Source organism: Apteryx rowi, unplaced genomic scaffold (genome assembly GCF_003343035.1).
Source record: "Apteryx rowi isolate R43461 unplaced genomic scaffold, aptRow1 scaffold_117, whole genome shotgun sequence".
NCBI lineage: Eukaryota > Metazoa > Chordata > Aves > Apterygiformes > Apterygidae > Apteryx > Apteryx rowi.
Window position 1 is genome coordinate 1,028,479 of NW_020447386.1, and position 13,408 is coordinate 1,041,886.

General features: G+C 42.3%; 1 protein-coding gene across 2 annotated transcripts in view; it reads left to right on the plus strand.

Moving 5' to 3' along the window:
- The window catches only part of SMYD3 (SET and MYND domain containing 3), a 439,441-nt gene extending 426,291 nt beyond the window's left edge, over window positions 1-13,150 (plus strand). For both annotated transcript variants that reach the window (XM_026082329.1, XM_026082336.1), the window contains 2 exons: window positions 3,851-3,959; window positions 12,157-13,150. In XM_026082329.1, coding sequence (XP_025938114.1) covers window positions 3,851-3,959; window positions 12,157-12,258 — 211 coding nt within the window. In that variant the 3' untranslated portion in view covers window positions 12,259-13,150. The remainder of the gene's footprint in view (window positions 1-3,850; window positions 3,960-12,156) is intronic.
- Window positions 13,151-13,408: the final 258 nt, after the last annotated feature.

Below are 13,408 nucleotides of genomic sequence, written 5' to 3' on the forward strand. Positions count from 1 at the left end.
CATCCAGCAAGGGCATTGGGAGAGCTGGCCAATGTCCTTGCATGGCTGCTCTCCACCATCTTTGAAAGGCCAAGGAGATCAGGGGAGGTCTCAGATGACTGGAGAAAGGCAAATGTTACACCCATCTTCAGAGCAGGTCGAAAGGATGAGGTGGGAAACTACAGGCCCATCAGTCTCATTTCAGCCCCTTGGGAAAATCATGGAGCGAGTCTTCCTGGAACAGATTTCTGGGCACATGGAGCAGAAAGTGGTGACTGGGAATGATCAGCATGGATTTAGCAACTGTAAATCATGCCTGACAAACCTGATTGCCTTCTATGATAAAATGACTGGGTTTGTGGACAAGAAGAGAGCAGTGGATGTAATTTACCTTGACTTTAGCAAGACTTCTGACACTGTTTCCCACAGTATTTGTGTATCAAGTTAGACTGTTAGGGTCCCAACGTGTGGAGAGCTAGATGGGTAAAAACTGGATGGTTGGGCTCAGAGGGCCCTGGTTAATTGGTGGTACCAGGCTTGGAGGCTGGTAACAAGTGGGGTGCTGTGGGGGTCTGTCCTGGGACCAGTGCTGTTTAACATCTTTATCAATGACCTGGAAGAGACAACAGAAAGCACTCTCATCAGGTTTGTAGATGACACCAAATTTGGGGGACCAATCCATAGTCTTGAGGGCAGGGCTGCCATCCAGAGGGACCTGGTCAGGCTGGAGGGATGGACGACATGGACTCCGTTTTTCATCGACTGGAGCAAAGTTCTGTTGACTTATATGAGCAGAGGATGTGATACAAAATTTAAASATCTTTCTCAGCCTCCTCCAGTTCTCTTGTTTGTAGTGCAGCCATACCTGTTAGTTACTGTATGCTATTTAGTCTCTCCTTGCAAGTGGAATATTGAGCATTGACCAGGGCCGAGAGACTGGAAACATCACTACACAGAACAATCTTCCTTTATTTCAGTTTTCAGATGTTACTGCTACCCTTCCTGTCTCTCAGGCCTTGGTAAATCTCATAAAATCCTTTTCAGATTGAAATCCTACTCTTCCCAAGCTGTAATATTTTTTATAGCATGTATTTCTGCGTAGTTGTCTTAGTCTCTTGTTGACAGACTTTAGGTACCAGTTCCCTGGCTGGTAAATGTCTTCCTTAGTCTTAAATTTATCCACTTGTTTTGTTTAGAGCAACACATAGGGATAATAGATTGGCCCACTACTACCTGACACTGCTTCTTCGTTCTTTTTGCCATGCCAGTTTTTCATAACACTGAATCACAGAGAAGCCTGGAAGAAGCCAACAGCATTTTGCCCACTTATATGTCTCCCAGAAGAGCTGCAAGCTGCCCAAATTTCTCTAATAAACTCACTCAATAGATGTGCTTTTACAAAAGGTATTCCAATAGATTTTAATATATTTATTCCAGAAAATAATAATAAATAGGTGTTTCAAATGTCAATTTTAAGGCTCACAAAATGTAACTATATACATGCATAAGATCAGAACATAAATCAGCACAGTAAAACAGCTTTGTAAATATTTATGAAGACAGGACTCTCCACATGCCTTAGTTTATGGCTGGTAGTAGTCTTGGCTGGGTACCTGACGTTGTTAAATTGCCTCCTGTTTTTCTGGTATCACATACACCATAATCCTAAATCTTTATTGACTGCAAGTGAATGTACATGCTATAGAAAGAGATGTGTCTGCATGCAGGGGCACATTCTGTTTTCTGATGAACCTGTGTGAAGTTTAGCAAGCCCCACACTAGCTAACTGAGACATAGTCTGGATTTGTCTATGTGAGCTGCCATTCCTGAGGTGGCTGCAGGGGAGGTGGGACCTGTGTATATGGCACAGTTAATTTATCTCTGCAATTTCTATCATTCTTCAGTAACTTGCATCAAAATCTCTGACTTACCTGATTGCATTTTCTCCCTATTTAACTGGTAGCAGATAGCACCATGTTAATTGATGTAATCATCCTAAAAATAAACCTGCCAATTATTTCCCATGTTTGTTCAACTGGATCATTGAAGTTCTTGACCGGTCAGTTTGGACTGAGATACGTACTTCTTCTTGGTAGTCTACTGGCTCTCAGACCTTTTCGGACTGCATCCCACAAGATGTCTGAAAATGTCACTGTGAATGTCTTGCAGTTCTTGTGGGCTGAATAGCTAGTGCTTGTGGCAGTCCAGGATGGAGTCTTTGCACTGAGGAGTTGGTCTCTGTTGCTTCATGAGAAGCTCTGACCAATCAAGAGCTGTTGCTCCTGAGATCCTGCCAGGCATGCTTTCCATGTATTTCTGTATGTCTTCAGTGAGAATGTATGGGATCAGCAGAAAAGGGGCTTGGAGGTGTGAAAACATTTTCCATGATGTTTATATGTCTTGATTTGAGCTTGATAAGAAGAAGAGCATGATACACTGCCTTTTAAACAATTGCTTGTATTTACTTGTGATTGCATTTTCATCAGTGACAAATAATGAAGGAGAAATATAATTCATTCCTTTGCATGCAGGCTTATCAGAAGGCTTCTATATATTGCACATATTTAAATCATTTAATGTTTTAGCATGTATTTAGTTATATTTATGTAGATTTAAGTGTCTTTCTGACTACGGTGCAGTCATTCATTAGTAATTCCCCTGAAGTGAAGTCCCATGATTGTGGATTTGGGACCAGTAAGCATAAAGAAAATGTGTCCAAAGAGTAGTTTCTAGGAAGCTTATTGGTTCTTCTTCCTGCATTCAGGACAGATTTTGCATTTTTTTAAAACGCTCTTCAGGTACACCACTGGTGTACTGGAGGAAATAAAATGCTATTTGATCAAATAGGACAGTTGTCTTTGGTGAGTCGTGTTGATCATGTCTTTTATTCTTTGGTTTGTGTAGTTAGGAAAGATCTAAGGTCTTTTGCAGGTGACTTAACTTCCACGTGTCCCTTCACCTCGTGTCGTTCCAGGCAAGTTGTGTTGCTGGCTTCCCACAGACCCTGGGTTGCTCATCAGGGACGCTGCACTCTCCATAGCTGGGGCTCAGGCCTTTAGGTGGGATTCAGGTGTTGTGAGCCAAGGACAGGTCTGACCTCGGCACCAAAGAGTGATCATCATGAAAACCCAGATGTCTCACAAGCATCTTGAAAGGAATTAACAATGACATTACACTCCATCTACTTCCTAGATAAAAGAGAGCTTAGTTCTATTTTCATCTCTACAAATGTAATTCTGAAGTAACTCCACGGAGATTGACGGAAAACTTCTGCTTCTATGAAATTAACTGAATGAGAACAGGAGTTTTTCCTCACAGATACCTTGTCTCAGTGCACCAGCCAAGTCTGAGCTGTTTCCCTGAACACACAGCTCCAGGTCTCTCTGCAACAGGGAGCAGCAAGCAAACCCTCAGAAATGGTGGCCTTGATGTTACATACCTGCTTTCCCTGCAGTCCTCCTTCGTCCTGGAGGATCCAGGACTGGGTTCCCTACTGAATTTTTCTCTTAAAATTATACCTCTCTGGGGACACTGGGATTGTGAACGACCTCTGTTTGCAACACTAAGTACAGTAAATGCTATTGTATTATCCAACAGTAGCAAATGAAATAATCCCCCTCCCATCATTTTCTAACAGGATAATGTAAAGGCATTCCTCTGAAATGGAGAGTAATAATTTGTTAATTCCCCTCAGTATTTCATGCTTCTTGATAGTGCAGCTAATTTTCTCTGAGTACCTTATTAACATTCACAATGAATGGTCCATTTGTGGTAACATTTGTGGTCCCACCCTAATAGCTCTCCACAGAGGCAGTGACTGTGAAGGTGAGAGCTGACAGAGTGACACATTTTCTCTCCTTTTTCTCTGCAGACTGTATTATCCTGGTTTTCATCCACTGAGGGCTGTCCAGCTCATGCGAGTGGGCAAGCTGCAGTATAGTCAAGACATGTTYCCTCAAGCCCTGGAGACCTTGAAACAGGTCAGTATTTACAAATTGTGTTTCTTCTCCTTCCCCACCTCCCTTGCATCCCCTGGACCACTGTGTCCCTTTTCCCTTCCACTCTGATTGTACCTTACATCTTTGAATGCTCCTTGGCACGTTTCTATCAGTGCTATTTCCGCAGGCTGTAGCTGAATGTGGTGATGGGTCATTGTTGCTAGCAGTGTTTCAGGCACAGACCTCCTTTAGTATCAGTCACTGCTAAGTTCAGTAGCTCAGAGGTGCCTGAATGGAAAATAACTACTAGGTCTAAAGAGGTGCCTTATGCTCTCCTTCTTATTGTGTCTGAGTATGCCCTGAGCTGGTCACTGCTGATACGAGTGTAAAGGATAAAGGTAAGGAGAAGAAGGTAATGTTAAACTCCTGGGTCCTCTCTTTTCAGTGGTGCTCTAAGAAGCAAAGTGAATCTAGGAACACTGAAAGTAGAAGAACAGGACTAGAGCTGCAGTTCCTATCCTCCTCTTTCCCTATAAGGGATCTGGGATTTTGGATAGAAGAACTTTGTCTTTTAATGCTTGTGTTTTATTGTGAGCCAGGCTCAAATCAACAGGCACGCTTCTTGATCCCTATTATTTTTGTATCATTCACAGCCTTTTTCTTCATTTGATCTGGTTTTGCAGCTGGTGCTTTGGTAGTTACATTTCAGCTTTAAGTTTTTCCTGTTGTACCTGAACTGAGTCTTATATACACTGCCTCCTACCTCAGGATCTTACCTGACCTGCTGTTATATTGCTGTTAATATCATCTTAAATATATTGAAGAATCCCTCTCCATGAGCAACTTGTCTTCAGGATGCAGGCTCTCACTTGCTTCCCAGCTCAAGCCCTAAATTACTGTTAGAGTATTTTTCTCTCACAAGAAGATGTGCTGCCTCAAGTTCCCCTCACAGAAGTCTCATGCTTATTCATTTGTATTATTCATGTTGCCCTGTGTTGAATGTGGCCTGAAGACAACACACTCTGTGAGGTTCCCCACTCGTTACTCTTCCCATCTCCAGTGCCTGACACACTCTTCTTATTTCCTTTGCTCAGTGCTGCAGAGAGCCATCTGGCTCAGCCACTTGTCTTTTGCTGCCAGGCAAGAGCAGGCCCCAGTGCTTACACCAGAGTGAAGGTTTTTTTCTCTTTTAATGTTTATGTTGTATCACAAAACCCAAACACTACGGCACCATGGCAAGTTGAAACAGCAGTATGATTTACTCTAGTTCTTTGTGGGACTTATGTTGACGTGGGTCTGGCTCTTTACAGAAGCTACTTAAGTGGAGACTAACAGTCAGCAGTAGCTGATGCTTTACTTTAATCTAATGTTTCTCCTTTCAAATAAAAATACAAATACAAATCTGCATCTGCTTCCTGAGCCATATTGCTAAGTGACAATAGACTCCAGTCATGGAGGTAGCACTGGCTGTAGTTTTAGCGTTAAGCAGAACTGTGGCAGATTTCAAGCCTTTTTGCCCGCCTAAGCAAGCTGTGGGTGAGGTGATAGGGCCTTCAGAAGGAGGGCCAGGGTGGTCGCTCCTCAGAAGCACAGCGTGCATATACACATCCAGCCACAGCTCCTGGCTGCTTSTCCACAGTTCCCCTTGAAGTAAGTGCGAATCCTGTACAAATACCTGATTCCAGGACCTGGTGCAAAGGGTGAAAGTCAGCAAACCAGAATAAACTTTCTGTTATCTCTATGTCACAGAAACATCAGTTGCGTGAAGCTCAAGCCCCTGCCTCTCCGAGGTTTTGCTAGGAGCCTTCTAAGGGGATTCTTATTTCAATAGGAAGGGCATGAGCAGTGTCATCAATGCAGATGAGCATTAAGCTTTAAATGGCCAAGAAAGCAAGGTGTACAACGGTTAAGGTGTCATTAGTAGATGCCTTCAGTATTAGAGTTTGCCCTGTGCAAGGAACTTTTTATGGTACTGATGCCTTTTGGGTATTTCACATGCTTACAGTGTATTTATCCATAAGACAACAGTGAAGAAATGCTATCATCTCTATTTTCCAAATGGGAAATTGAAGCACAGGGAGACCCAAGAGCTTCTAGCACAAGTTCTCAGTGTTTTCCCCTCCCTCCTCCCTTCTTCTTGGATGTCTGAAACTGGATGCCAGAAATTGCTAGCTTATGCCCTATTCATAGAATTGAGAATAAAATAGTTGTAATTTGCACAAGCCAGCAATTCCTGGGGTCTCATGGGAGCCTCCTGCTTCTCCATTTACACTATTGTATTATTTTAGTACTAATAAAACAGCGGTATTTTAACCCTTTATTGCTGCAGAAGTTGGCTCTATGTCCCCTTAGTTTAATGTCCATACTACATGAAGAGCTGGTTGTGTTGCAAAATATTAGGGCAGCTGCTTGGGACAGAAGGCAAGGAGTGTCAGTACTGCTGGAAGTGGGGATCAGAGGGAGGACTGATCCTTCACACCTGCCTGGAACCCCTGCAGTGTTAATATCAATCATGACTATAGATAGCTTAGTATTTTGTACTTACTTTTTTAAACCCCAATACTTATTAGGTTTTAACATCTGATTAATTATGCATGCTGAATAACTGATAATTTCCAGATGTTTTAATAATAAATCAGTATTTAATATGATGTCTGTCTTACTAAATCTTAGTAACTTAAATCATCACTTGATATATTTAACTTAAATTGTGGCCAATTCTGATCATTAAAAAGCTGATGGGAGAGTAATCAATTCTATTTCCTATTCATTACTCAGAAGTAAACCATATATCTGTCATGTGCCAGTTAATCTGCTCTGCTATTTCCCCTGTAATATTTATAACTTCCAAACATTCAGACTTTCCTTTTTAGTAGGTGGAGTGAACCATCAGTCAGAGGAGTTTCTGCCTTCATTGATATTTCTGCAGTGTATTAACAGGCATGCATACATTTGGCTTACTCTTTTAATTTGATACTGTGTTACATGAAACCGGAGTGAATTTCCTCAGCCACCTGAACGTTTTTCATCAATGAAGGTGGAAGTTGTGATGGTTTTTTTTATGTGTTTAGTGAAGTTGCCGGGTTTAAGCCAGATTGTTACTCTTTTACCCATTGAATACAGAGCAATACCTAGCACAGAAACGTCTTTTCAAGCTTTGATCGCCTCTTTCTCTGGAAGGGGAGAATAATGAGCTATTTACCATTCTATGCCATACCTCAGTGCATCTTTAACTGTGGTCTCCAAGCCATTAGTGGTCCACAAGGACACAGTAAGTGCTTTTCAGCTGGAATGCAGAACCATTTACAAACTAATCCTATTGCAGCTTTGTCTATTCCCTGTTCAGCCTCCCCCTTTTCACCCACATACGTAAGATGGGAAAAGACTGAATTCTCACTCTCCAGGACTGCCATCCTACTTCCCTGTGCCACTTGTAAGCATAGGACACATGGCTTCTTTGAATGGGATCTGAGGCTGATTCCCTTTATTGCTGTCTACATTGGAGCAAATTAGAGCAAAATATAATTCCCAGTTTGTTGTGAGTAAGGATGTGATTCCTAATAAAACTCAGATAATGTCCTAGAGTTTTATCAGAACTCTGTTTGGCCCCCGTGTGATTAGATGTGTCAACAGAGCATGCCACATGCTCAGAGCAGAAACTTGATTACCTTCTCTGCTTCATTACTCTTCTTAATATGCTCTGACACTGAATAGCACCCTGTTGGAGCCCTTGTCAGGCTAATTTCAGCGTGGTGTTAAGGAGAGGGATGTGGATGGTGCAGGAGAAATTGAGATCTGAGTGAATTTCACCTCACTCRTATCAATCCTGTTTAATCAGGCACAACCTCTGAGCTGCTGTGGATTGACAGCCTCTTCTGCGTCAGATGCGCAGGGTGTTAAGAACCGGCAGATCTTTGTACACAGGTTGGCGGCTGGTGTCTCACTGCTGCTCTCCATGTCAGCTGAAAATGAATCACTACCACAGCCACCTTACTGTTACCGCCCTTTGATTTTAGCTTTCTGCCCTGCACACCTAAAGAAGGTTTAAATAATGTGAAGGGTTTTATGTTACCCGTTAAGATGAAATTCACCCTCTTAAAGTGTATTAAGTCCTGCAGAATGTAATTTGCAAGGATTTGGAAATGAAAGTGCTTCAGGGAGGCGATATGCTGGAATAAAACCTGAAGTTAGCCCTTGGTTTATTGTACAACAACATATTTTAAAAATATATAACATATTTATATATATATATATATACACACACACACGTATATGTGTGTGTGTATATATATATATATATATAAATATATATATGAAAAATGTAATGATGGGAGGACAAATGGAATTACAGATCAGGAAAACCTTTGTCAGCAAAAGGCTGGAGCTGTAGCCCGGTCTGACAAACCTAATTTGAAGAGCTTGGGCTGATTGTAAAAAAAGTGGCAAAATTGAAAGGTACAACAAGCTGTTTTGTCAAGAGAAAAGCTTCTGGACCAGGAAGCAGCTCTCTCACAGGAGTGCAAGAACAGCTGGGCATCACTGGAGCTGTGGAAATCCCCTCGCAAGTGCATATAATTTGCCCTGAGGGGCACTTGTTAACATAAATATCTGTTAGAAGTCATTTGTTACCTTCACGGCACTTAAGCTCACCCGTGTGGTTGCCCAAAACCTGTGTGCACCTGGACTAGGCTTGGGAGGACAAGCAGGGCTCAGAGGGGAAGGTTCAGGCTTAGTTTCTAGCCTCTGTCTCCTCCACTGGGTGCTGCGGTGCGTGGTCCTGGCTGCTCCTCCGTCCTGCGAGCAGCAGTGGTCGCAGCAGGTGCTCACATGTCCATCCCCCCAAGCAAGTCAGCAGTGCCTGGGGCCGAGTGACGGCTGATGGGGGACAGGGGACACCTCCACCCTCCCGTGCTGATGGGCATGGTCCGGGTGCCTCATGAGTGCCTGCAGCGACGAGGCTGTGCCCCCTGTGCCAGTTGCCTGCCCCGCGGCACTGGGCCCACCATGGCGGTGTTCAGCACAGAGGCCCCACGCGCGTGGTCCACCTGTGACTCACCTTGAGCAGTGCTGACGCATCCATGGCTCACGCAAGGCATTGGTCTCTTCCTCGATCCACAGAGCTCAGACCTTGCCACACAATTTATGGATGCAGAAATCAAGTATTTTTTAAGCAGCCACCATGGTGGCCAGTTGTTCAGGTACCCTGTTGTTCCCCTTCTTATTGTAATCCCTGACATGTAGGCAAAAACACAAGAAGTGGGGTAAAAACCCTCCTAGATTTCACTGCAACAGTTAAGAAATCCCCTTTTTCTCGGTGTTTGCTTCAAATGATGAAAAATGTTAATGGTATTAAAATGTTGATGGTAACTGGGATTGCTTTTGTTTTTCCTATGCCAGCACTAACAAGTGTCCCCTTCAGTCAAGAGAGATGGAGAAGCACCAATACTTTCTCTGATATGCTGACCTTCGCTTCATGCCATCGTGGTGTGGGGCTGTTTGCTCCCTGCTTGCACTGTGATGGAGCAGTGCTGTCCTGCGTTTGCACACGGGTCTCTGCAACCGTGACACTGGGCATCCTGTCCCATCCCAGCGCAAATCAGGCACGAACGCACGGCAGTGCTGCATTTCATTCACATTCATGGAGTAACAGTCATATCACTGACCTAATGGGTTTTATATTCTTAAGGGAGACAGTGTGTGGTGGATGACACCATGGCCTGTGTTGCTGTCTTGCGCTTCCTGTAATTTTTCATAATTAGATTTGTTCCTTAAGCTGAGAGGAAGACCACACAGACCACAAGACTCTGCTCAGCCTTGGCTCTGCTGCTTCGTTGGGAGATTTAGAGGAGCAGGGTTGTGTTTAGCATATTCTTGCTTCTGGCCAAAAAAAAAAAAAAAAAAGTTTCAGTGCTTTGGAGGTGAAATTATCCCAATTTGGCACAGACTTTTGCCAAAATGCCTACACAATTTAATGCCAGTTTAACTTGGGGATTATGGAAGTCATTGCTATTCTGAACTTTGATACATCCTGGTGCTGACTCTTACTGCAATATGTAATACAGAATACTGCATGAGAATGATTTTCACTCTGTAGGACCCAAGGATAAAGACTAAGTGCATTTATTTGTTCTACTGAAGAAGGAAAGGGAAGGGAAGGGAGGGAAATGTTGGAGATGAGAAAGAAGTCAGCAGGAGTAGCACTATTTCAAGATCAGATTTGGTATTAAGGATTTTTCTTTTAACAGAGGCATATGCATATGCACCTCTCTAGTAGTGCATCGGGGTCTCCAGGTCCACTGCTACTAGCCTGACCTCTGTCCTGTAGGTGGGCTGAAGATCAAGGTCCGCTGCCTTGGTACTGTGACCCAGGTGTGCCCAGCTCTTAGCACAGTCCATTCACAATAAATTCATCAGCTTTCTTGGCCAGGTTATGCAAACACAGTGCGCCAAGTGTGTCTGGACCTATGGCCAACTGGCCTGGCTACTTTGCTCTAGGGTGATCCCGTCCCTGCCTAGCTAGCCTGGGCGCAGCTACTGACTGCTGCACACCGAGTCCGTGGGCCCATACAGCTGCTTTCCCACACGGAAATGTGCACGGGATCCTGCCTTCAGCTATTCTGCTCTGCACCATCCAGGGCTTCCTATACGGTGTAAGTGTTCATCTCTCTCCATCCCACTGTGTATGCCAGGTGAGGACTGGCTCTTATTCTTGTGCTTTACACTGCTTTTTCAATTATATATTAAAAAAAAAAAGTGTTATTGTACAGCTTGATACCTCATGCTCAACTATGTTGAAGTACTTTTACAACCTGTTTTTACAGCAGTTCCCCAACATGTTAAATTAGGAAAAACAAAACACTAAGAACAATTTGGCAAGTCTTTTGGGGGAATATAATTATGACTTTAATGCAAACATTTTGCAAAAACTTGACCAGGTTTATATTTCTGCTAAAATAGAAATATGCAAAAATTGAGGATTTTTTTAAATTTCACTTCATATTTCTTAGGCATTTCTAATGATAATGAAAGCATTTCCATTTTTCTGTTTGACTGAGTATTTTTTCATTCAGAAGTAGGGCATTGTGGTAGCTCAGAATGTATTTCACTCTTTTTAGAGCTCCTTGCATGCGCTAGTTTGTTTTGACTGCTTTTTCTATTTGATCATTCAATCTTTTTCTGCCTCCCTGTTTTAAAAAAAGTATCCAATTGGAAACAAAAATCAATTATGCCAGAATTTCCATATATTTGCCAGTCTTTAGAAGTTGGAAGTAGAGTATCATTCATTGCACCAAAGAATATTTATATTTATTTTTATCTTTTCAGTTTAAAATGAGGTTCCTTCCTCAACACTTGTTTCCAAAAGACCCTTTTTCTGCATTCCAAAGTCGGCCTAGCTGGATTTTATCAGCTGGCTAGACCAGAAACCCATTGAAACACAGGCCACATTTAGTCTTTAATGATTCTCAGTTTAGGGTAAGGAAAAATCTCAGAAGTTTTTTTCTCCTGCCACTACACTTGGAGCTGCCTTGCTCTTTCTTTTGACATGTTGAGTCCTGTTCCATCTGGTACTTATCTCTTTGCATGAGAAATTTAACAGAAGGAAGAAGCAGAACTGTCATATGAAAAGTGATGATCTCAGTGTGAGCTGGGAGAAGAGTCTTTCAGGCATGTATGTGGCAGAGAATCAGCACAACAGGCAATATAAGCCTAAATTGGCCTAGTGTTGTAAGATGACCAGCAGACATAGAAAATGATCTCTTTGGGAAAAGCAGCCAAGGACCATTCCTCATCCATGCCTTTTACAGTGAAACTATTAATTTACATATTTGTTTGAAGCTGATGATACACATAAGGCACTTTATTCCATCAATTTACAGCACTTTGAGGCTCTTTTAAATAATGTATCAAGATCTTGGGTGTCATAATTAACCAATATTAAAAACATCTTCATCCTTCCGTATGTTCCCCAGCTATTCCAAACATCCAGCTGCGCAACATATTAGTGGGCTTTAATTTTTTACCGCCCAGGAGTAATAAGGCAGTGCCTCCTTCTCTGTTAGAAGCAAATCATTACACACTTTGGGACGCTTCTCTCCTACTTCTGCTATGCCATGCAGTAAAGCTTCCTCCTACCAGCTCCTAATGGACTGCTGCTTATGTCCATGCCCCAGTGCCGTTACCAAACCCTTCATATAGTCTGCACAGTGACTAATGTGTCCCTTTCTGCTCTCTTCTCAAGGCCTATAACATTATGAAGGTGACCCATGGAGCAGATCACAGCCTGATGCAAGCCTTGATGGAACTAAAGGAACAGTGTGAGGCTGTCATGAGAGTGCAGTGAAGAAAAGCTGCAGTTTGGAAAACAAGATATTAAAGGGAAAAGGAAAGCCAATGCTTTTTATTGCATTGGAAAGCTTCTTGTTGATTTTGGAGTCTTTTCATCAGGTCCTACTTGCTTTACAGAAATGTGTAATGTTTATTAGTTTTGCTGTATGATCTTCTGAGCTGAATTCATGTTTTGAGGAATATCTGCCACTTTCAGAAGGATTTTAACTTCTGCAATGCAAACGGGCGGTGGATAAGTCTTAATATTTCATCATAATACATGCTGGTGATAAAAACACAYGCTTACACATATGGACAGGAATAATCATACTCTTTTTTGTTCAATAACCAAAACCTCCAATCCAAATACCTCTGAATACAGCAAAAAAGATTAGACTTGCATTCCAACGTGATACTTGGCTAAGCTTCCTACTGAGCTTCTCCCATGCCTTTTTAGGTATGGATTTCTCTGTCTGCACTAGCTCTGGAATTATCATGAAGTCTCACCTTACTAGCTGTCTTATGTCTCAATTTACTAGAAAACATGTTAAGGGTTTTTTTCTACCAAACACATCATCAGTGAATTGATAATAAATATTGGGAAGTGTGTGCTAGATCTTCAGCTGTTGCGAAGTGGTGTAATTCCATTGAGATCAGCAGTCAACTTTTTATGTCAGTTTACAGCAAGATTGAGAGAGAGAGAGAGAGAGAGAGAGCGCGAGCATATTTCTTCCTTTTGACTTCCTGTTAGTTTTTTTTTCCAAAAGCCAGATCCAGTGCTCTTTGATATCAAATAAAAGCTTTCCAATGCTCTAAATGAGATTTTCCTCCCTTCCAACTTACCTGCAGGGCTCTGACACTCACCTTCTTGCATCTCATGTTATTACTAAAAGTTCTAATATTGAATATTAAAATGGACTGAATGAAAAAATTTAATCATCCAATGTGTATCTATGTTGAAAATGCTTGTTGTTCTGGTGCTTCCCCATTTTGATTGTTTCAATGGACACCATCATCAGATTTTCTCACTTCATAGCAGCTTACAAAAGAGAGAGATTTGGACACATGAGCTCTAACCTTCTGCTGTAGATCCACACAGAGCTTTTGTGAAGCATCCTCAAAATCTGAGGTTGGGCATTTGATGCTTCTGACTAAGACAGAGAAAA